At 38.7% G+C, this 23887-nt stretch overlaps 1 protein-coding gene across 4 annotated transcripts in view; it reads right to left on the bottom strand.

Moving 5' to 3' along the window:
- The window catches only part of IPPK (inositol-pentakisphosphate 2-kinase), a 58998-nt gene that overhangs the window by 6641 nt on the left and 28470 nt on the right, over window positions 1-23887 (bottom strand). For all 4 annotated transcript variants that reach the window (XM_054837719.1, XM_054837716.1, XM_054837717.1 and 1 more), the window contains 8 exons: window positions 13208-13255; window positions 7641-7736; window positions 6761-6827; window positions 3989-4110; window positions 3470-3559; window positions 2832-2890; window positions 2333-2405; window positions 1037-1316 (listed from right to left, as the gene is read on the bottom strand). In XM_054837719.1, coding sequence (XP_054693694.1) covers window positions 1037-1316; window positions 2333-2405; window positions 2832-2890; window positions 3470-3559; window positions 3989-4110; window positions 6761-6827; window positions 7641-7679 — 730 coding nt within the window. In that variant the 5' untranslated portion in view covers window positions 7680-7736; window positions 13208-13255. The remainder of the gene's footprint in view (window positions 1-1036; window positions 1317-2332; window positions 2406-2831; window positions 2891-3469; window positions 3560-3988; window positions 4111-6760; window positions 6828-7640; window positions 7737-13207; window positions 13256-23887) is intronic.

The following is a 23887-nucleotide window of genomic DNA, read 5'->3' as shown; positions in this document are numbered from 1 at the left end:
TTCATTTTGCCATTACGCGTGCTTGTTCACAAAGCAAATCCAAATACTCTTTAGACAAATCACAGGGGGAAAAGAAACCAAACTAAACACTTAAGTTTGCATACACTAATGTGCCAGGTGCACGTATTTACCTGCACTTTTAAACAGCACATATTTGACTGCAGAATAAAACATCTGGTATACAACTCTACAAATTACTCAAAAAAAACCCAAACCCACACACACCTCCATTGCAATCTACTTCTTTGAGTCTACAAGAGACATTTTTCATATGAGTTTGAAGCCACCACAAATTCACTTTCAACAATATGAACTATTGACAGAAGGTAATTCAGCATTTCAGATAGCAAATACGAATCTGTTTATACTATCATTTGTCAGATTACTCTTTCTCCACACAATACAACAAAACCAATCAGCAACAAAAAAAACCAACTTCCTCAAAAGCAGAGTAAGAAATACGCTGTCTGTATAATTAGGATAACCAGCAGCATCTTGAATAATTAGAGCTTTACAAAAGTTACAAACTGAGGAATTAACATGGTTTACAGTTTTCCAACTCTCAACTTCCCATTTCTTTTCCCTCCAGTGTTCATACCTTTTTCTTTACCAGGAGTGTAGTAGAAGAGAAAATGAGCTAGAGCCTAGCTGGCGAGGGCTGACAGGAAGAGCAGGGAAAGGCAAGAAATGGGTGTCACATAACAAACCAACCAAAGCAGCCAGGCTTCATCACATACAACATAAATATTCCCCACTCATTTAAAGTGCCTATGATGGTTATCAGCTCAAATGGGTATTTTCTTCCCTTTTTCCTCTACCACCTTCTGAATGTATTTTTATCCCTGTCACTAGGCACAGTGCTAAAAGTGCTCACTACAAGGTCATACTAAAAACAATTCTCTAGCAGTTATGCAGCTCAGAATTCATTTTTAAAATGTCACTAAAACTCCACTGTTTCTGTGCTCACCTCGATATTAAACAGCAAATGAGACCCAAAGATCTGAATCTGTACAGGATAACAGTAATTCTTTCTTACCATTTCTTACTAGCTCCTTATTAAAAGCACTTGCTTCACAGTAGCTTCTTCCTTGTGAAACAGGAACTGTCTTCATATCACCTGCCCTGCAGGCGTCGGTACTACTTAGTAGCGTCATAGTTATAACGTGGATTAGTTCTTTAATAATTGTCCTTGTACAGTGTGATCCATTGACCAACCCATTGGAAGGAAAAAAGAAAGGTTTTAAGTGACAAGCAAGTTCGTTCCAGTCAGAGACACCATCCTGGTCATCTTTACAGCCATAAATTAGTTCCCCGTTCTGCCAGTGAGGGGGGGGAGAAAAAAAAAAAAAAAAAAAAGATTTAGGCACTTCATGAAATCCAGTTACTCAGTTACTCATACTTAGTTAATCAAAGCATCAGATTTAAGATTTTAAGGCACATAGCACAGAAAAGTGTATCAGTTTAAACAGTCTGCATAACCACGCATTCCCAGTCTCTTACAAATTTGCCCTCTTAAGTTTAATCAGATACCACCGGTGACAACCTTTGACTTTGGACCAAAACAGCCCATTTAGGTCAAGTGCTACTTTCCCAATTTAATCAACTGTAAGTAATCACAATAATAAAAGCGAGCTGATACTTCGCACATCTTCCTATCGCTTCTTTCTGAATAGTATCAAGAGTGAAAAAGCACCGTGTCAAACCACCTGTTTTTAAAAGCCAAACTGAAAAACGGAGGGCTATAAAAAGAGATGGAAAAGGTGTGATAGTTACCTGTAGTCATAGAAAAAAATAGGACAGTTCATACAAGCTTAAGTAATTCAAATAGTTGGTTTAATACTGGAAATAAATTGTAAAGAATCTTATTTCCTAGAAGTAATCTGAAAACCTGCATAAGCCATCAGTTACTGCTTTCTATTTTTCCTCCATTAATGTGATAGAAAAGGTAACTTTTTACTTCCTCAGTGAGGCAAGCTGCACCTTTGGCTTGCATAAATGCTGTAACAATGATTTAAATATTTGCAGCAACACACAAAGTTGTCCACCTGAAGCAGCACATAAAGTTTTAAAACTTTGGTCATCTTTGAAAGTCCGTTTCTATTAGTTGTTTCTTGGAAATTCTTTCAGACTAAGTAGTTCTGGGAAATTATTACTTACCTGTCCTAACCTAAAATCTAACTAAGAATTTTCCCATTTTCTTCTTTTGGTGGGGTTCGATAGCGATGGTGCTGATTAGGTAGGTTTGAAGTAGGATCTTGACTGCTCAGATGCTGAGGTCAAATTGTTTAAAAGCCAAGGCAAAAAAAGCAAGCAGACAGATTTGATTGTTTACCTTAAATATTTTCAAGTTGTTCTGTGCCTCCTGTAATAAGCTCTTCAAAGCAAAGTGCATTCTCTGTTTATTTCTAGAGGGGGAAAAAAAAAAATCCAAGATGTTTTGTCACAGCCTTTAGATGCTGACCCCTGTACCTGGAGGGCTCTGTGGAGTCAGAATCAGGCACCCGAACACACCCGTTAAAAGTGTTATTCATGCTGAAGTCACTGCACAAAGTGACTACTCATGATTAGAACTCCAAATCTGAGTAAACTAAACAGCTCTTGGGTTTCATGTTATGTAGCAAAAGGCACTGGTACATTAATAAGGAACTCTGATTCCTGAAATAGGTGTAAAGAGATATATAGCACCAAAAATATTCACTGTAAAAGTCAGACAAGCAGGCATTGATCATCCTTAATACTACAGTGAAAGTCAAAGTAATCTGAGAAAGAAATCCATAATAATCATCTATCTATTTTTTTGCAAAACCAGACTCAGGCGCACGCTTCCTTACCCTGAGAAGAGATCCAATGGGCAATATTTACTTGGTCGCTTCCATTTTCCATTCGCTACCTGTTGAAAATCCAAACCAATGCTGTTAATCGCCTTCTGGAATAACTACTCTCAGTTATTTCAGTAGTCAGGTGTGTGGCACTAACATCCTGTCTTCATTAAAACCCTTTAAACATACAATTTGTAACTACTAGGGGTCTTCCTCATATTTAGCTCAAGTCACTCAAACTGCATTCACAAATGGGGAGTAGGAAGTAAGGCCACATTAAGCAACAGTGAGGTACAGGAATACGATTTCAGACACATAACAGACATTAGTCAAATGAATTCCCTGTGTGTTACAGGCTGTTCTAAGTTACGGAAAGGAAGTTTTACATTGGCCTTTACCCAATCAACACCATTAATAATACTCAAAGACTAATCTTGTATTTGTTTGCTTTCAGCTTCCCACAGAACTTGTTCCATCTCTCACTAAACAGATTCACACCCAGCAACTCGGATGTGTATCCACCTGCTGTCTTTAAGTGTATCAGAGATTTAAGCAACAACATGCAAGTTTCAACAGGAAAGCAGGACTGGAATAGCAATTAAAGCACAGTACAGTCAAAGGAAAGCAGGATGAATTAAAAAAACCCTCACCTTTAGATGCTGATGCATACAGTAGCGACACACCTTGTGCTTTATCTCCTGTGAAACATGGCTGGAAAAAGGAATGAAGCCACACTTTGGCTAAAACAAAAACAGATTATAAATATAAGTGTATTTCTTCATAGGAATATAAGAGCACACGATATGCAAATCTTTCCAGTTAATGGAAACTAAAAAAAAACCACAAACAAATCAACCAGTCAACATCTAACACTTTAAAACTTAATATACATCACTATATATTATTCCAAATTATTTTAGAGTCCTCACTTCAGAAACAAGGACACACAAAACTGCTGTGGCCTACAAAAAAGCCTAGTAATATCTGGGAATTTCCCAAGTTTCGAAAGATCAGGCACTGGAAGAGGGAGGGGAATATGTCATCCTATGCATCACAGTGAAAGGGGTCAGCTCTGCCTTATCCCACTGCTGCCTTCCTTGGAAACAGCTCCGGTCAGTATGTACTTAAATGCAAACAAAACCCCAGAAGGTTCCTCTCCTATTCAATACCTTAATCTCTATGCAGAGGATTGGCCGGTGTTCCACGAAACGATAGGTCTGCAGCCTGGTAAGATTAGGAAGGCACATTGCGTAACCACTAAGAGTATCCATATCTTTATCACAGCGAGACTCTGGGGAAAACAAACAAACAAAAACATAACACAAAAAAGAAAATTAGGTGTGTGAATGTTTATTTTACTCTGTAGTTATCTTGTTCACCAGGTGGGGGGTGGGAACAAGCTTAGGAAGGCAGGACACAGTTTAGCAGGTTTTAGCTAATCATGCACTTGCATAAATTCGCCCTCCCCATTGTCAACAGCTGTTTTCAGTTTCCTCAAAACTGTCAGAGGCACACAGAGTGCCTCAAGGGCTGCTCTGATCCACTGCTGTCCAGCTCATCCCAAGAACAGTATCGGTGGGAGGCCCAAAACTGCACGGGAATGCATTCCATTGGCCAACAAAGAAATAAAGAGACTTAATCCGGTATTCAAAGACATGATCTCATGTTTGCTTATTAAAACTGCATGAACTACCATCCCTCAAGTCTGGTCAAGAGGAATTTGTGACAAGTGGCAGGAATATCATAAATTGTTCGGAAGTTCAAGAGAAAGTGTAAATCTAAACAGAACCAGCAAGTGGCTTTGCTCAACTCCTTAGTCTGTCTGTAGTATCTTCCTAGCCATTCCAGTGTTTACATCAAAATTATAAAGAGGTGAAAAGGAACACAGAAGGAACAAAAGTTAGCTTCCCCTCCTCACAAGCTCACAATTTAGAACTAGAATTTCTTCTGCTAAGACCACCCTTTTAAAAAAATAGCATTTTTTAATATAATCCTGAGAAAAAAATGAAGTAGCAAAATGGTTTCAGACTAAGATTAAGCAGCATTATATAGATAAAGCCTTTAAATAACCTCCCTCCGCACACATCCTTTGGGACAGGGAAAGGTCTGCAAGATTTGAATTGAAGTCTAACAAGAACACCCACTCCTAGACTTTCAAATATCTGTGTTACTAAAGAGATATACAGAATAGATAGGTTCTGTTATAGTTTCCATTGCTAAGAAAAGCGTCCATTCTGAACAACATACTGCAACAGAATAAAGATAAATCTCAGAAATGGAAGCCTTGTTAGGCATGAGCCTGCAATCACATGCTGTACTTCACTAGGATGAGCAAGAAACAACCTTCTTTCTCTCCAATGTCCTGAGGTTTGTTTTCTTTTTCTAAATTTAAGCAAAAGTACATCCATGCTTAGCTGAAAGCCACTTGCCAAATCCGACAGACCCAGAAATCTGAAGTATTAGAGGAGTTCCTTTGTAAGTTAGACAGGCTTATGTGAAAGGTAATATTAAAGGATATTCTTTCCATGAGGCTTAAAAAAAAATATCCTGTTAAAAAGGAACAGTGACATTTGCTGTTGTAAAGCACGAAAGCTCCTCACAACCACATTTCTTCCTCTAAAGAAATCCCCACGAGCTCTGGACACACAAAACTAAGTTCTGTCATTCACTTCTACCACAGTATCATCCATTTTGTAACTTCTATTAAACACTATTTACTTTCCTTGCTAGTCCTAGTGCCAGAAACGGTTTCTCAGAAAGGTGAGGACAAGTCAGCAATAGAGTGTCTTCTGCTCAAGTCAGCAATAGAGTGTCCTCTGCTCACTGTATGTAAATTAATTCAATTTTTTCCTGCATCAAAGTACTGGCTACAGTTATGAAAATTTAATACCACATTTTTCTTCATGGAATTCTGCTAAAGCAGGAGTTTCTGGCCGTTCTCAAGAACATTTGAAAACATAAGATGAACACACCATGAGGGACATCTTCTCTTTGCCCATTTTGGAGCTTACACCTCACTGTACTTTTAGCCATCCACGAAGAACGATGCACCCAAGTGCTGCTGACTAAGAATGACGACACCAAATTCTGTAGCGCTTTACTTCACACTGAATGCGTCAGAGATTGCCAAACTTCGAGTCTTGCAGCACATTCCAAAAGGTTTCACAAGGTCAACGCACCCTTAGCTCGCACACTTGTCCCTTCAGTCCCCCTTGTCCAGGGGACTAGAAACATGTACTTGCACTTCACTGCTGGGTAGGGACTCCAGAGCACCACAGAAGAGTCAGGAGAAATCAAGCACAGCCCCGTATCCCAGAGATGCTCATTACACTAAAGGCAGCACAACTTGTAACATGCAACCCTGTGCAAAGGGACATGCCCAGCTATCAGGAGACACACACACGAAAAGCTGGAACGTTAAGTTGCACACTGCTTGGGTGCTGTGACCCACAGGACGTGCGATGCTGGGCACTAAGTGAAACGCTAACGCTGAAAACAAGGCAATTTTGGGCGGGGGGGTGTGTGTGTGTGTGTGTGCGGTTCTGAAACCATCTTCCTTCCAAAGCTCTGCTGCACAGCCCAGAAGAAACTGATGGAATCAAAACAATTATTTCAGGACATATCTTCCCCCCCCTCACTGACCTTGGTAAAGGACTTCACAGCAAGGTAAGAGCTTGCTCGAGAATTGACAGACTTACAGAGGATCTCTGTCCCCAGTTTGATCAAACTAATATCAGATGCAACTTTTAACTCTAGAACACACCCATTTTTTCCACAACAGATTTTCAACTTGTCACTGTCTAAATATTGAAAAATGTTTCCTTGTATTCTGAGGTATGATGCTTTTTTACTAAATAATAATAAAGTAAAATAAATACTAAATAATAATAAAGTAAAATGCTTTAGAGCTTGAGGAAGGCCCCCTTTGTAATGGCACCTACCTGGCCTCTCGGGCTGAATTTTTAAACAGAGCTGTCTTACGAAGTCTAAAGGCAGTTGAATAATTTCCTATAGAGAAAAAAAAAAAAAGAAAATATGTATTTCAACACAAAAATTAATATTCAGTTTGGGGGTCTTAAAATGGAATACCAAAGTTCAGTGGATGTTAACAGCAGCATACTAAACTATACAGTCAGCAGCTTCTCCCTCTGATTAACTGTCTATAGGAAGACCTGTACCTGAAATCACATGCAATACTTACTCCACTATGAAAACCAAGTACTAACTTGAATAAATCCACAAGAAAGAGCATTTTCACTGAAAGTTTAATGTGCAGGAAGAAACCTGCATCATTTTGTCTCCTTTTCACAAAGGAAAAAGTCCCACTTCATCTCATCCCTGTCTCACATCCCACCCTTTTGAGGCAGAATTGTGTAATTCAGGTTCCAGGAGAAGGTGTGACTTTTCCACTCGGGTATCTGACATTCAGTTAACCAGGTCTGGTAACCCTGAAGAACAGAGCAAGTGGCAAGGAAAAGGGTTACCTCTGACTGCACAGAAACCTAGACAGATCACATGAACCAGATTTCTCCCCTTGTTTTGCAGTGACTCTAAAAATCTCTCTCACATACCTCTCACCTTATGCATGGCGGTGAAACGACCGCTCTTGTCATTAGCTTGAAATAGCTCAAACCACAGAATACAATCCAGTCACCTCATCAGCACAGAGCAGGATCTTTGTTCTGATCCAATGCTTCTGTGTGTGCATATCTTTCTCAAGAATATCTGCAAACCCTATTAATTCCTTTTACTGGCATTCACTATTCCCCAAAACGCTTTAGTGTTTACAGTGCTTAAGCCATTTAAGAATAAAGCATTTACCCCGTGGTGAACATAGTTCTCCCCAAAGAACTGCTTCATGACATGTTTTCCAAAGTCTACGATGTTTTGCAGATGGTGTAGTATTTCCTCTGAAGTCTGGAAGACAGAAACGTGGTAATTTAACTATGAAATAATGATAAACAACACTCAAGAATACATACACATACTAGTCAATGATTTAGCAAAGTAGCTTAATTGCTCTACAGAGTTGGTAGGTCAGTACATGTTGAAATTAAACAGACACATGAAACTTGTGGTACATTTGTTCCCTACTGCTGTCTGAGAGGCTGGCGTAACCAGGAAAATGGTCAGAAGAGATGATTATTCTTTCTAAGTTTTAGGGGGGAAAAGGACAGAGAAAATAAAAAAGGCAGAAGTGGGGGAGATGACTCAAGACCTAACTCTGTCTTTGACCATTATTCTTAAAACAGCTCAAAGAACTATAATAGAACAGATGCGTGGTATGCCTTCTTATCCACAGGGGAAGTGCAGGAGAGGCTTCGAATGTTAGAAAACACCTGGAGATTTGGAAGAGAATGGCTACAAAGACTAACCCACATCGGTCATAATGTCACCTTCCATTAATTTTATGTTATGCATCTAGAAGAAAACACCAAAGTTCTTCTACAGGACGAAAATGCCAAGCTACTAGTTTCTAGATAGAACTGAAGCCAAACGAGTACTGGAAGCAGGACAGTGACATTAGCACAGTCTGACTTACACACTTCTGCTCATTAACGAGGTAGCAGAGAAGCTTTACAACAATATTATCCTGTTCCCAGCACTCCGGCATACTTTGGTTCTCTGCACAATATTTTATTGTTACTACAGACCATTTCCAAGCTCCTGTGTCCTTTTGTAACACAAAGCTTTTCTGGAAAAACACTACTCTGTACCACTGTACACTAGAAAGCACTGAACCATATAGATTTACTCTTGGGATTAAGTAACAGTGGAGGAAGGGAAAGTGCAACATTCATGTCCAAGTTGTAAAATCAGAGAGGAGAAAAAAAAAAAACCAAAACCATGAGCAGGAGAAAAAAATAAATGTTACACTACAGAGTAAGAGAAAATAAAATACTGGGAGAAAAACACTCAGATAATGACAAAGTCTAGAGAAAGGAGGAAAGACCACATCCAACACAAATTAAATGCGTTAAGATTTGTTAAAGGAGATTGCCTGGTTAGTGACAATCTTACTTTGTTTTACGATATCATTGTAAAATACAATAGGTAGATGATTTTTTTTCCCCACCAGAAGGGTTTGTTACTTAACAAACTTACACAAGTTGTGTAGGACTAAGAGATGAGTTTGTTACTGTACCACAGGTCTGCTAAGACAACAGACCAAGTTTAATAGTCTTCCTCTAGTGGGATTTATTTTCCAGACTGAAGCAGCAATACGCAATACTGCAATATGCAATAATGCTTTACAGAAAGAAAAGTCACTACAGAAACACGCATTACTACACACTTATTCCAGTAACATACAGCACTACATACTGTTACTTCAGTATGCAAAAGCACTGACCAAAAAATCCAACCCTTTGGAGCAAGTAGGAAAAGTGCATTTTTTCCAAAGTACTTACACAGCATTTCCATCACTCTGTAAAAGCTAGGACAACACTTATTCTTTAAAATGCTTGGCTTATCGTATGAGGAGTTGTTTCTCAGAATAGCTATCCCTAAATCCTTTTAAGAGAGCCAAAAATACACTTGGATTCTCTTCACGACAGGCAATCTTCCACTGCTTGAGTCTTAGAACAAAACACACACTGTGATGCCTGAATAACTTTCTCAATTGCAGTCATTTGGTCTAAAGAAGTGCATTTAAGAAAAAATAATTAATAGACAACAAGACATGTGAGCAGGCTACCCACATGGGTATGCAAAATGATATTTTACAGCAGCGTTGCTCAATCTGCACTCCCCGGGAAGGCCAGTGCCCAACACACCAGAGGGGCCAGCTAGCAGCTCCTTCACTCTTCTGATTAGCAGGCAGAGACCATCCCACCACTGGGGAAATCCCCGCCCCCCACCCCTCTACTCTTGCCCTCAGATGACTGCAAATACTCTGTACCCGTCTTCCTTGACCTTCTGTCTTTTCCAGGCTGGGGAAGAAGTTTGCTTTGCAGAGGGGAAACCCCCCAGCAATTTAAAACATCAGTAGTTATAGCAAGTATCTTCCTCACCTGATGAGGTGGGAAATGGCAATTCTGAACATACTATAGCAAAAACTTCAATGTATATATAGATTTCTGCCCTTTTAATGATAACGTAACCCTTTCTTATACAAATTTTGAATGGTGAGAACGAATGTTATGTCATCTCATACAGATGAAATCTCAGCTAATTCCCATTTACAGATTATTCTGACATACACAGTACCCACAGGCTGCTTTTTTTTTTGTCTTTAAACATATATATGTATACACATACATATGTTGCAAAATAAGCATTTCAGAAGATCAGAACATTCACTGCTGCTACTACTACAAGGAAAGATGATTTAAAAAGATCAATACAACTTTAAAATTCCAAATCAAGCTTATGACACCTGCTCATCTCCTTTTAAGAGCAATTATATTTGATATACTCTAAATGAAACAAAAAACAACTAACAGGCTGCTGGAGCATCACCTTTCAACATTAAGAAACACTAAGATGAGAAGCTTTTAAAGGACCCATTGTTACCACCACCTCATTTAGCAAAACACGAAAACTCATCAAATAGGTTCTATACAATAAAAAGGCAAAAAAATCATTCGTGCAGATGACTGATATACTAAAATTAGCAATATGCAATTAAAATTCATTCCACGAGTCTTTGACACTTGACTTTCTACTCAAGAAATGCAGACTCCAGCGTCACATTACTGATTATGAGTATTTTTCATTAAGACACTGCATTGTAACAATAACATTACAATTTGCAATACCACCACCTCGTTTAACTATTGGGTTATCTAGTCCCAGATTCATAACCCAACAGTATAAATACAAAGCAGCCTCCAGACTTCTTTACCATTTCCAAAGGAGTTAAGCAGAAGAGACTGCAACTCATTTGTCCACATCTGCACTTCAGTATGCTATGCGTCTTACTAGAAAATATTTTGCTTCAACTGCTTCTTTCAGAGTTGTTTACATTGGATGAGCTACAATGTCATGCACAGATATATAACACCTTATGTCCTAACTCAGTTTGCGCTTGTCAGGAACACAGATTACACCCAAAAAACATGTTGTCCTCCACAGCTGTCATGTTGCTACATCCAAGCTTGTCTGAAAACTCTGATTCTCCAGGACTTGTTTGCTAATCTGAAGATAAAATATTTAGCCTTCTGTTCTGCTCCTTTAAAAAATATCTATCACCAGAATAATTAAATATATTCAAATTACATAATCTTCTATTTAGAGGGCAAAGCCAAAAGGAATTGTAGATCACAAAGTCCACACAATCACAATGCAAGGCAAATGCAGAATGCTGGAGCTGGCCACAAGCCAGCTATCCTCAAAATGTAACACTTCTACATGTAGCAGGGGAGTTTGCTCTTACAGCGTGCTTTTATCATTCCAGAGCGTGAACTTGGAGAGCCACTGTTTAAAACACTTTCAGCGTACGCTCCATCACTGCGTGCATCCGCATATAGTCTTTTTGCTGTTACAGTAGTAAGCAGAGAAGCGTGTATGTCTAGAACAACTCTGAATGGGAGTTTTGCTAGCAGTTTCTAGAAAACTCTTGGTGCTTCATCAGCTTCAGCCCACAGGAACACCTACTGCGATCTGTCTCTATGCCTGGTAGGACTCTGAGAAATTTTACTAATCTGATTACGCAGGGAAAAAACCATTCAAGAACCTGACCGGCGTTCAAATCCTAACAGAACACTCCATGCCCAGGAGATCTTTTTTCTTGTGTTTCGCTATCCCAATTAAAAAAAAAAAAAAAAACAACAAAAAAACCCCCAAACAACAACACAAACCTATATGCATGCCAAAGCAGTCCACAGAAGTGTTACCAACTTCAGTGCTGTAGTGGGTAACTGAAAAGTCACTTCCTGGATTCCTTTGTGACTTTGTCATGCTTTGTCATTTTTCTTAAAACAATTACTACACAACAATCTCTTCAGACTTTAAAAAAAAAGGGGGGGGGGGAGAAAGCCCTGGTACTCGGTGTTTTGTTTTCTTAAATCAATGACTACAGACTGACTTTTTACTTAAACTTGCAGTCTAATTCTGCCCTGCTATATTAAAATTTGAGATAGGCACTGTTTTCCTTTCTTCCAATCCACGGGGTTCTTCCCTGTTCTCATAAAAACTCTAAACATTAATATCTTGGACCACTACAGAAGCACAGGATACATTTTTGAAATTCTGCCACTATAAGCAGATTAAAAACTTACTTGAATCACACTTCAGTTTTACCAGACTTTATTTCAAGTAAAATAGCAGCAGAAAGGCCTTCAAATAACTCGTAAGTACACTGTGTTCATGGGTTTTACCCTCCTCTGCTTTCCTCTGATCTACTGTAGAAACTTCTGCTCTTTTGTCCCTTGTTAAACTGGACGCATTTCACATTCATCTTTCTAATTTGAAGCAAAATGCCCTTCCTATATGTTTACATTCATCCTTGCTTCTTTTTTCCAAAGATTAAGCACTCACTCCCATCTCTCAGTATAGCCATAATGCTTTTTCTATTTCTCTCTCACTAGAACAGTCTGCCACTGAACTGTACAAAGCTGTAGTTCAGAAGCTGCTGTAACTCAACCCATTCCCTGCAACTCTCAGGTAACACACCCTGAAGACTAGTCATGAGGTTAAGGAAATGGCAGAATGTGAACCTCCTGCCTCTTGTGCTCTCTTTTTTTTTTTTCCTTCTTTTTTAAACTCCTTGGAGCACTGTGTTGACACTTCACTTTTACCCTCCACCTTTGATTCTTCATCATTTTTTATCCCTGTTAAAGCAAATCTAAAGTAAATTGCTTCAGTTCCTTCTGAAGCAGACAGCCTTTCTACCACAGTCCAAGAAACTCTCTTTGCAACAGACAGCACACTAAAATCACTCACTGACAAAGGCTATTCTGTGAATATTTAATATTTTTTCCAAATTCTGGGACTTTTTAGCTACTGAATAGGTAGTTAACAGCAGACCTGTATAATGACACCAGCCCTGTGCTGTTCCTCTTCTGTCCCACCTAGCAACAGTCAGTAAAACTTTGATTTCCTCCTCAGTATCACTGCACTCCCCTATGTTGCTATGCAACATTAACACTTTCTTCACGGCCACAACTATCCTTACAGAAATCCGTACTTTCTACACAATGCAGTCTTATAACCTGTCCCACACAAAGGTCTTGATATCAGCAGTCACATAATCTTAGTTACGTAAGATGACCTCAAATTTCCTCCTGTTGCCAATACTCCTGAAACACAAGAATGTTTCACATTTCAAAACATCCCCTTATTCTTACTCCTATCAGTCACAGTTCTTTCACAGGTTTCCTGTTTCTCTTCAGACTGGTTGTTAGCTTACCTGGGGGCTTTTATCAACAGTACTTGTTGAATCTTACCTTATTCTGGTTTGGGGGGGACTTCAAAAACCGCAGCACCACACAGCGCTAAACAAAGACAGGAAAGAATATGGTTTCATTAGCATTTAGGTACATCATAATTTCTGAACAGCACAATTGTCTGATTCCCTAATCTACCTCAACTAAGAAATAAGGGGGGGGGAGGAGGAAGGGGGGCAGGGGAGGCAAAATAGGCATTTTAGATGGTTATTTCACTCAGCTTGAAATCAAATACATCAATGTCTGTTCCCAGATTTACTGTCACTTTAACAATGCAGCCACTCTGCGCTTCCAGTCACCAAGTGTAACAGGGGAAATACTCCCTCCTTAGCTTACAGCACTGGTCTGAAAGTCTGGTAAAACACACAGTATCAAACAAACAGAAAAACACCCTATTGTTTTTGTGCCAAAGCTATTTGGGAGGGAAAAAAAAAAAAGGAAGACCCACTTAGATATCATCTGCTTACAGTATCAGCACAGCATTACAAAATATTGAGGAGACACAGTTACCAGCAGTAGTTACACAGCTCTACTTATAAACACTAAAACCTGCTACTTCTAAACTTCCAAAAAGTAAACACATAACACAGGGACAAATGCAGCAGGTTTCCAAATATTTTACCCTTAAAAAACCCCAACTCACTAATTAGTCATTTTTACAATTTCTATCAAATTTTGTAGCAAACAGTCATATTTTCAAACTACACAAATTATAAACAATTCCTCAGCCTTTATTATTAAGAATTCAAAGTGTTTTGTAGATGTCTTAAGTAAATTAAGCCTTTCTCCTTAAGCCTATTAAGAGTGTCTTCCTTCACAGAAGTCACCTGAAGTATCTTTCTCTCAATAGAATCTTGCTGAAATTAACCATTACACTTGGTAAAGACTTTTATATTAAAAACAAGTTTTGACATCATATTAAGGAACCTGCAGCCTTACTAGGTGAGGCAACATATATCCCTGCCTCAGATTAGTCAGTCTAAATATCTGATCTTCAAGATGTTTACTCCCACTGATGTACTTCAGCCTATTCAGATAAGACGTGGATAAAAACAATTGGGCACCACAGTAGGTAGAGATGAACAGCTGTTTTCTGGAGTTACCTCAGTCACTCAGCATCTCTATTTGGACCTTTCCTAGACACACCAAAAAGGACTACATTCTATTTAAAGCACTACCAAAAAAGTGCTAACACTCGGATTCCCTGACAAAGATAATGCAGACAAATGTCATAGTTACAACTTCAGGTTTATGGAATCTAAGCTACCAAATGACTTGCCATTAAAAAGCCTTCCACAGCATGATATATTCCATATTTCAGGGTTGAAAGCTGTCTCTGAACAGTGCTGAGTGGGAGCAAGATGCAGTTATCTTTAATTACTAACATGTAGAGAAAGAGCAGGAGGAGAAAAGTGAAACAAATGACCGTATAATCCAAAATACTAACAAAACAAGATCCAGATTCAGACGTTGCTAGTGAAACCCAGAAACAGCACCTTCAATGTCAGTCACTTCAATGTCACCAACCAGTCATCAATTCAGTAACTTGATTCCGTAGTATTTCAAGGGTGTTGTAGATGTTTATCTATTAATCTACTCCCACTCTGGAAAATCCGATTGCTCTCACAGGACTCAGCAGGGTAGTTGGTCATTAGCAAATCATTTCTGAAGAGGCATGGTAGGATAGAATGACCACAACTATATATGGCAAAAGAATATCCTGCTTGTCTAAAGATGTCAAAAGGAAACAGAGCAAAGTTCAAACAAAATTTTTCAGTCACAGATGCACTTCAACCAGTCAGCCTGCACTGTGCCTTAATAAGGCTATTAGATGGTTGGACTAAAAAAACCAAACCCACCAACAAACCAACAACAAAACCCAAAACAGACCACTTTCTTTCTTTTTTAGGAGGAAGTTTTCAGCTAGGTCCATCCCTTTGTGCAATTCAACACACGGTTACACAAATATACTGCCACAGTACAAAGGTTAACCCATCAGATGTCAAAGATGCCACCTGCTCCAGAATTACCACCACTGAAAATATTGGTCCACATTTTTCCTGCTATTGCATTACCGATTCACTTGACTGATTCTTTACTTGGAAATACTGTGGGTGGTTGTTACCGCAAGGTTTTTTGTCAGTTAAATGCCTTAGATTTTTTTTTTTTTATATTACAGATGGAACATCAAAGGTGTAACATGCTTATCTGCATGCAAATGAATGGTCCAAATCCAGAACAGGTTTTTAAGAGGTTGTCACTACTCCTTAGCACTTTGAGAATCAGATCAACTAGATCCTAATGCGCCCTAAATTTCATTCTCTACATGCACCTCTAAGGCCTTCCACTGCTTAACACTACTTCCATCAATGCACTATTACCAAAGTGTTTAGTTAATTGGATAATAGTCCTACACAAACAAACAAAAAAACCCAGGCTGCAAAATCAAGCAGAGAAAAAAAAAAAAGAAACAATGCATGGAGGTAGGCAAACATAACACATGAAATACTAAGAGGCTTTGCATCTTTACAAGAACCAAGTTAGAAAAACAGTGAAATCAAAGGAAGAATTCTATCTACATTTTTTTTTTTGAAATCCAGCAGCCCTTTCTCTGCAAGTTTGTTCAGTATCCAGTTAGTGACAAATGACTAAAAAAAGGCCATCAGAATATCAAACATGACAGCTTTTACCTCTCCAAATAAAGAATTTAAGTGCAACTCTCACATGAGAACACAGCAGTTTGAGAACAGATAACAACGTTCTTACTGGCGTCCAGGACCATAGTAGGGCTACAACAAAACCCTTTTCCAATTGTTACGGAAAACTCAAACCAAATGATAACAAGAAGGATACCAAAACTTGTGAGTCTCAAAACACATCTGCAATCACGTGGCTGCCGAGATGATGTAATCAGGCGCCTATGTTCTGGAGGAGCACTATCTCAAGTCACAGCATTTTGAGACTCCAGCCTTAAGCTTAAGGTCCCACCAGGAAAGGCAAACACTTCTTCAGCACCTTGTCTTGAAACAATTGTTTGTGTTAAATCATAACTGAAAGTTAATGGTTGCCAATAAGGAGACAAGAAGCTGTGGGAGGGGCTGCGAAAATGTACTCGAAGTCACTGGCATCACAGAAACACATGGACACCTACACACAACTCTTGTCCTAATGTAGCTCAGGGAAAAAAATAGTTGGCTGGTCTTAGGCCCCAGGAAGGTTATCTGCAAGTATTTGTCTTCTCCAAAGCAGTTACTACAGCTATTATTTTAATCTTTCTTAGTGAAATCCAAACCCAAAGTAATCCTTGGTAGTTAGGCCAAAATATGACTGGCATCAATCCAGTACTTTGGATTAGGCAGTAGCGTTATGAAACCAGGATAAAAGCTTGCATTTATTTCTTTACAGCTTGATGTTTGATATTGGCCTTATATTTTCCCAAAATGTCTTCTAAGCATCATTGTCATAAGATAAAGCTACCATGCAGGCCTTCTGAACTGCAGTTTTCACAAGTTAAACACACTTGGGGCAAATCTATAATCTTGATATTCCCCCTCAGAGAAAAACCTCATTTGTATCACTCAGGTTTTTTCAAGTTTCCATCTCTTGCTACATTAATAACAAGAGCTGTGCATAAGCTGGTGCCAGTGAAAGAAATAGGAAAATTTGTATAAAAACAAGCTCAAATGCTAGTAAAATTGTTTAGAAGTAGAGAAAGATGAGTATTTTCCTTCTGCTGTTACCACCTCAGCTCACATGGTTTTAAAATAAGCTTCTGTATGAAAATATGAAGAATTAGCCTGTCCAAACACAAAGCCTGGGAAACATCACTTCAGCTTCTGCTTTTCAAAATAGGCAGGTTCACATCATTTGTTATTAGTCTATTATTATTCTGGACAGCATGCCTTAAGTGTTTTTGTCTAGAGGCAAAGTGTTACTCTAACATCTGGTTCTGCAAGTGCCCAGTATAACCAGAAAATTCTTACCTAGTTGTTTACCAACTTGTGTTCACATACACAAGATCTACTGGTAGAAACCAAGGCACTTTGGGACTTAAAAGTTGCTTTCCAAAAGGAAATCCACCCCTCTTCCCACCTTTCTCATCATCCTCACTCCACAGTCTCATAAACTGTGGTATCCAAAAAACTCACTAGTATTTTTGTAAGCACTATACGCAACTTTACATCACAAAGTTATCTACCCATCTACTATACTCTGTTGTCAATACATTTATTTTGAAAAGGCACACAATAATCTTGTTCTGGAAAAGTTGTCCATATAAAAGTCACAAGCTTCCAATTGTAAACTACATGGGGAAAAACACTCTCAAGGATTGGTAACAAATCTTTCTCTACAATTATTACTACACTGTTTGTTGCAACCAATTACACCCACCACCACCAACTACTACCTAAGGAGATGAAGATATGAAGTCAACTACTTTTAGAGAGAATAGTGCCTGAAAAGGCTCTTGAATTTCTTTATACTGTAAAAACTGGTTGTTTAATTCATTGTCTTTTGCTGAACCTAAAGAGCTACCAAGAACTTACCAAACACAGCTCTAAGTACGCCAAACCTTCTACCATCATTGTAGTTAATTCAACACAACCTCATCATAGTGGATTCATGACAGCATACAGCAATGACACCTCCAAAAAGTACTATCTAAATTTCAGTCAAAGGGAAGGAGAGGGGTTAAATTACACCAAACTGCTATTCAAGCTGTACTCGAACAGTGATACGTAAATACTAATTAATGATAGTTTCAGTGGTACTAAATAGGAACTATTCTGCTGATATTAAGCTATTTCCGCAGAAGCACATTGGAGCTGCATGCAGTATATGCCAACTAAAAAAATTATTCTGACATTTTCTATTCCAAATTTACATTCCACAACCTCTTAAATTCCAACTCTAGTTTGAGGGATTTAAACAGATAACAACAGTTTTCTGTTCAGAAAATGCCTTTTCTGGGAAGGAGGCAAACAGCAGAGAGGTGTCATCTTCACATCTCAGAAAAGACAGCTGCACAGGAGAGTTGCTTCTTCTGAGAACTAATAAAACTCAGTAAAAACATGCCCACCACTTCAATCAAAGCTTACCTTTATGATACTCAACACAAGACATTTTTAAATGTCTCCTCATCCAGGGTGTCAGCATGCTGTTCAACGTGGAGGGACGTGGGAGATGAAAACAAACTAAGCATTGGAAAATTTTGCAGCTTTTGAATGAAGTACACATAGTAATATTGTGTACAAGTGTTGTTTTCCAACCCAGTTTGGTTCTGTGTAAGGTGGATAAGATCACACAAAACAAAGTGAGGAAAGCTAAGTTTCCTGCCAGTATAGAGGAAGTTTAGCAATTGCTCACACAAAGTGCAAGGAAGCATTCAAAAATCAGAACAATACTCTTTTATTTAGCATAGGAGTCCCTTAAGAACAATCTTTGATTTCTTTACATGAATAAAGAATTTCTGGCACAGCACCTGGCTTGACACTATTCAATATCTTAAACCATTACTTGGAAGCAAACACCACCATGATACTTGTTTTCTTTAGCACAGAGCTCATGGCTTGCATCAGACTTCAGGCACTCATTCCACTTTTTTCCTGCTCAGTTACGATCGAGATTTCTGTGATACCTAAGCACTAACTCATGTTTCACTTTATAGCTAAGCTTTGTACAACCTTGCAATATGCAGATGGTACCAATTCCAAGAGACTTTTATGATTGCACGAGCCATGAGTGAGAAGGAAATGTTTGCCCTTCAGCTATGGCACCTAATCACAGTACCTGAAACGCTATCAAGTGATACACCCACGGGTACTAGGTGGAAACACATACCAGAGAGAGTAAAGAATGAATAAACCTATTGATGTCTGGCCCTCAGCATATATTACTACAGTCTGGATAACACTGTAGATGTCCCTGACACCCTAGCTGTTACAACCAACCAAGAAAAGACCCGGTCCTTAACATTTAACAGTGTATCAAATACCTCAATCCATCTGTCAAACAGGTAAGTTATACCAACAAGAACATGAAAACATGTACTAAGCTTCCTTCCCTTAAACTGCTCTAAACCTCCACCTGTCAGCATCAGACAGTTTCCAGCACTAAGCTGCTGAGTCAGCTGCTGATATATTGGGGAAACAAGGCATTTCAGGAAAATATTAATAGGGAGGGGAGGAAATAAAAAGTCGTAACAGTAAGAGGGATTAGAACGAAGTAATAAAACGGAGAGTTAGAACAAGTTAATAATTCCAAGCATCCTCTACACCCCAGCATTTTCATTGCATACAGCCTTCAGCAGTCTCAAAAGTCACTCAAAAAAAACCCCCAAACCAGGCATAAAGTGGAGTCTGAATTTCCAAAGTCACCAGAACACAAGTCTGCTCCAACATTCTATTATTAGCAAAAATAAGATGACACCTGTATTCTAGGGGGAGAAGGGGAGAGTGGTGTTGCTGCTGTTAAAGTATCACTGTCATATTACATGAGAGTACTAGACCTAGGATCCTCAGTGTTTCTCTCCCATCTCCTTCCACACACATGCTACATTTTCCCATCTGCATCTACAGAACCTAAGATACTAATATGATAAGAAAAGTTTTAATTGCTGCCTTTCTGTTCTCTCTCCTCTACATCCAGCCCTACTATCCAGTGCCACCTTCCCTTTCACTTTATGGAATATACTGCTAAACTGCACTGCATTTAGAGCATCCTTTTAGTGCAGAAACCTGGTAAAGCCAAGGAAAAAGTAAATTTAACTACACTACTGCAATATGGAATTGAAATCCCAATATGGAATTAAAATTCTATATAGATATTGACTCAAGCTGTTGACTTTTTTGGGTCAAAAAAGCTTTGCAGCTAATACACAGAACTGGAAATACTTCCAACTTTTAATTCTTTGTTTATAGCAAAAGCTTTGTAGATTGTACTCAAGTACAGTTAGTCCAATTAGTTATGACATCTACAATCGCAGTTGTACCAGTTTAGCCAAAGAACTGAATACAAACAAATATGAAACTGTCTTCCTTTTACTCCAGTGACCATAGATGTGTATTTAAATATCAGTTAACCAAAGTTAACACAAGGAAACATACAGTTTCATACAGGTGCCACAAAGGGTCTCAAATTCCAACTCAAACTGGTGATTACTTCTTGTTCCTGAAACTTAATTGTTGTTTACAGCAAGGCACACTTCTCTTCCTTTCTTTTCCACTGATGACACACCCTGATCGCATAATTGGCTTTTCAACTGGTCTTTATAGCTGCTTCCTTCAGTAAATTTTGGCAAAAGCTCCTCTACGCACTTACAATCAATAAATATTGTTTTTTAAAATGGAAAAGCAATTACAACTAGGAAAGAAGGAACAAGGCAATATATTATGTTTTGTCATCAATCTGTTTACTTGTCCTTTTTCTACGTAGGCAAAGGGTGTGCAGGTGTGGGGGTTTTCTTGCTACACAGTGTTTAAATATGCATACCTACAAAAGAACTAAATGCTGGAGAAACCAGGTCAAAGAAATGCCCTACACACTAGCAAAAAAAACAGGAGATGTTTTAATGGCCCTTAATCCCCATTAAAGTTCATGCTGGGATCTCAGTCCAACTCAGTCGCATGTAAGTTTTGCTTCCTCCAGAAAATTCTACAGAACCAGATGCAAAACTCCCCCCATATTACATCACATGACATCAGCGAATCTTTTGGATACATCCAGAGTATGAAATCCATCAGAAATAAAAATTAGCACAGGTTTGGAATTTAAATAGAAGAACCTCCTCAAAGACACAAAAATGTTTAAGTTCAAGTCTTACCAAAACTATGTCTTTCCCATTAGTCAAAATAAAATTCAATAAATACAAGTTGCATTTTACCTTTTCTGTTAATTTCTTACTGTGAAAGAACCAAGACACCATAACTTGGCCATATGTTAAATCAGAGCAACTAGTATTTTTCCCCTACCTGAAGGCTCTTTAATACAGGAATCAGCAGGCTGTTCTATATTTACTTGAAATCAACATGTTCATAGATGTTAATTCACTATTCCACAGACATTACGGAAAAAAACAAACAAACAGAACACAACTGATCAAAATCTGCTTTACAGTCAGGGATCCGGAATTTCTCAGAAAAAACTTGGAAGTTCTGCGGGCAATACTTTACTTACACTAATTTCAACAGGACAAAACAGATTCAGCCAACTCCACATAGAAAAACAATGGAAGAAGAAACAGGACACGCAGGTTTTTGAACTTGTACAAAATGACATCATCAGAAAAAGTGCCTCAAGAAGATTCTCTCAACAAGGCAACAACTAACGATCAGCATCAGTCCCTTTCTGCCAAACAAGAGCAAACAGGAAAGCTGCAGCTAGCTAGTAATTCTGAACGTAAGCTATTCACTCTCAACAAAACCCCTTGTGTCTAAACATGCAATCTTGTTAATGGTCCTCTCTCAAAGTAAGTTTATTATGACAAAATTTTCCAGTAAGAATAATTTGTCATTATTCTTAAAAACAAACCAACCAACCAACCACAGGAAAACTATTGCATATTGTGAAAGCACTATTAGGAACAATTACCTAGCCTGATTTGACACAAAGCACCCCCTCGTAAGTAGAATTATTTTATTTCAAAAACCAAATCCATCTCCCCCATATGCAGAAAGTGTTTTTCTGCTCAGACTTTGCAGCCATCATAATGCAGCTGCCAGCAGGAGCAGCTACAGATATAGTGAAATCAAAGGCTAATGTTAAAATGCAAGATACCCCTCTCTCCTAGCAACCTCTGCTCTCTACAGTCCCCTACAAAGATCGGGAAGGATGCCTGTGAAAGCAGCACTGTGATATCCTCCATCTTTACCCATATCTCTTGAAAGGAAAAAAACAACCCAACACTCCACACAAAAAAAAAATCACAGAGAAGAGCCAGATATAATTCACTTACTCCCGGCACCAACTTCGGGAATCTTCTGCAAGTTTGATTATCAGACTTGACTCCCTCACCCAGTCTCCTTAGCTCTACTTCGTTTACCTTTTCATATATCTGCCCTCCCCCTTTTCTACTCCGTAAGCTTACACATGCTCTGGAGATAGTTTATGCATTTACTATTAAATCCTGTATCAAAACCCAAGGATATCTGTTAGACCTGCAAGAGCTCCAAGACAAGAAGCAGATTATTACTAACAATCAAGGCACCTGAAGATACAAACCACAACCTTTTGCAGGCACGCACCAGGTTTCCTCTAGACAATCTCATTGAATAAAAAACCCAGCAGGAAAAAAACCTCTCCTCTTTTCTTGTACCACCTCCCTGTAGTAACCTTGAAACACACAAGCTTAATACAAACATATTTTAAAATTAAGCATTTGATTAGCGTAATATCCCAACATGCAAAAAATAAAAATAAGTAGAAATCAACTGCAGTGACGCACAAGAGGAACAGACGTACTTTATCTCAAAGCAAAAACTGGAGATTGCAAGCATATGTTTCAGCAGCGAAAGAAAATACAAGTCATTATTTCTAGAGTTGCTTACGCTACTTTCTGCAAACACCTCCTGATGCCTTTTGAAATGAAGCGTTAAGTGTCTCTGTAAGAGCAAACAACTGATTAAAACACAGAACTACAAATGACAATTTCCAGCTCACTTCTGAAAAACTAGGTACCTCCACCTTAGGAAGAGTCAACAGCTACAAGAAGGTTCTATAGCAGTTCCTCTGAATGCCCTCAGCATTGTTTAGCCCTCTTTTTAAGTCAGAAGCCAAATTCAATGTGGAAAGAGCAACACTCCCAGTAGAAGTGCAGCAAGTTAAGAAGCATACTTTCTAAGCCGCCTGGCTGTCTGTGGTAGTATTTGGTTTGGGTTTTGTAGAGCTGTATCTGTACTGCAGCACATTATGGATCTCCGAGACGGCAACTAGAACAAACCACCAGATGATTCACTGGATGGTGTGAAGGGTGGCAAGTAAGTTATTTGAAGAGGGTACTATGATTCAATCAAATATTCACAATTGCAGCCTATGGACAAGAATCATACAGACACCACCTGAAGGAACATGCAGTTTTTGTTTACTTCACAGTGATCTTTCCGACCATCTCAAGCGCTGTCTTCAGGAACCAGACTTGCCAGTTGTAGTTCTCACTAAAATTATGAGGTATGTCTTTATTTTCTATTAGAAGCATTTCAGCAGGCTGCAAGACTATACAAAGGCTTTTTGACCACAATTCAGTTTCAACTTGGATTAACTTAATCACAGCTGTAGTGAAAACCAACAGGAAAAGCTTTATCAACAGGGAAATCTGTACCATGATACTGTACGTCTTCCAGAATTTTAGATTCCTCAGAACTGAAACTGTAAAAAGCCATGAAAGCAGAAGCTTGAGTATGTACCAAGCAAGCATGCAGTTCCAGAGATAACAATGGTAACTGGAAATGCTTGGCAAGCAATTCCATCTTTATTCATCAGATCACTTTCTAAGTGCTGGAGAACTAAAGTAACTCTGTAAAACTATCACCGTAAGAAGAGACGTATTGATGAGACCATGCCCTGCCTATGTCCCCTCTTCTTAACTGCATGAATAAGGAACAGAGACGCAGTGATTTCAGCCACTCATTTCAGTACAGCATTCCGCAGGCTGTAGGAACGCTGGCACACAGGGAGACTCTGGTC

The sequence above is a fragment of the Grus americana genome, chromosome 11, assembly GCF_028858705.1.
Source record: "Grus americana isolate bGruAme1 chromosome 11, bGruAme1.mat, whole genome shotgun sequence".
NCBI lineage: Eukaryota > Metazoa > Chordata > Aves > Gruiformes > Gruidae > Grus > Grus americana.
Note: the sequence above shows the minus strand (reverse complement) of the source record. Positions and strands in the feature narration are given on the sequence as shown.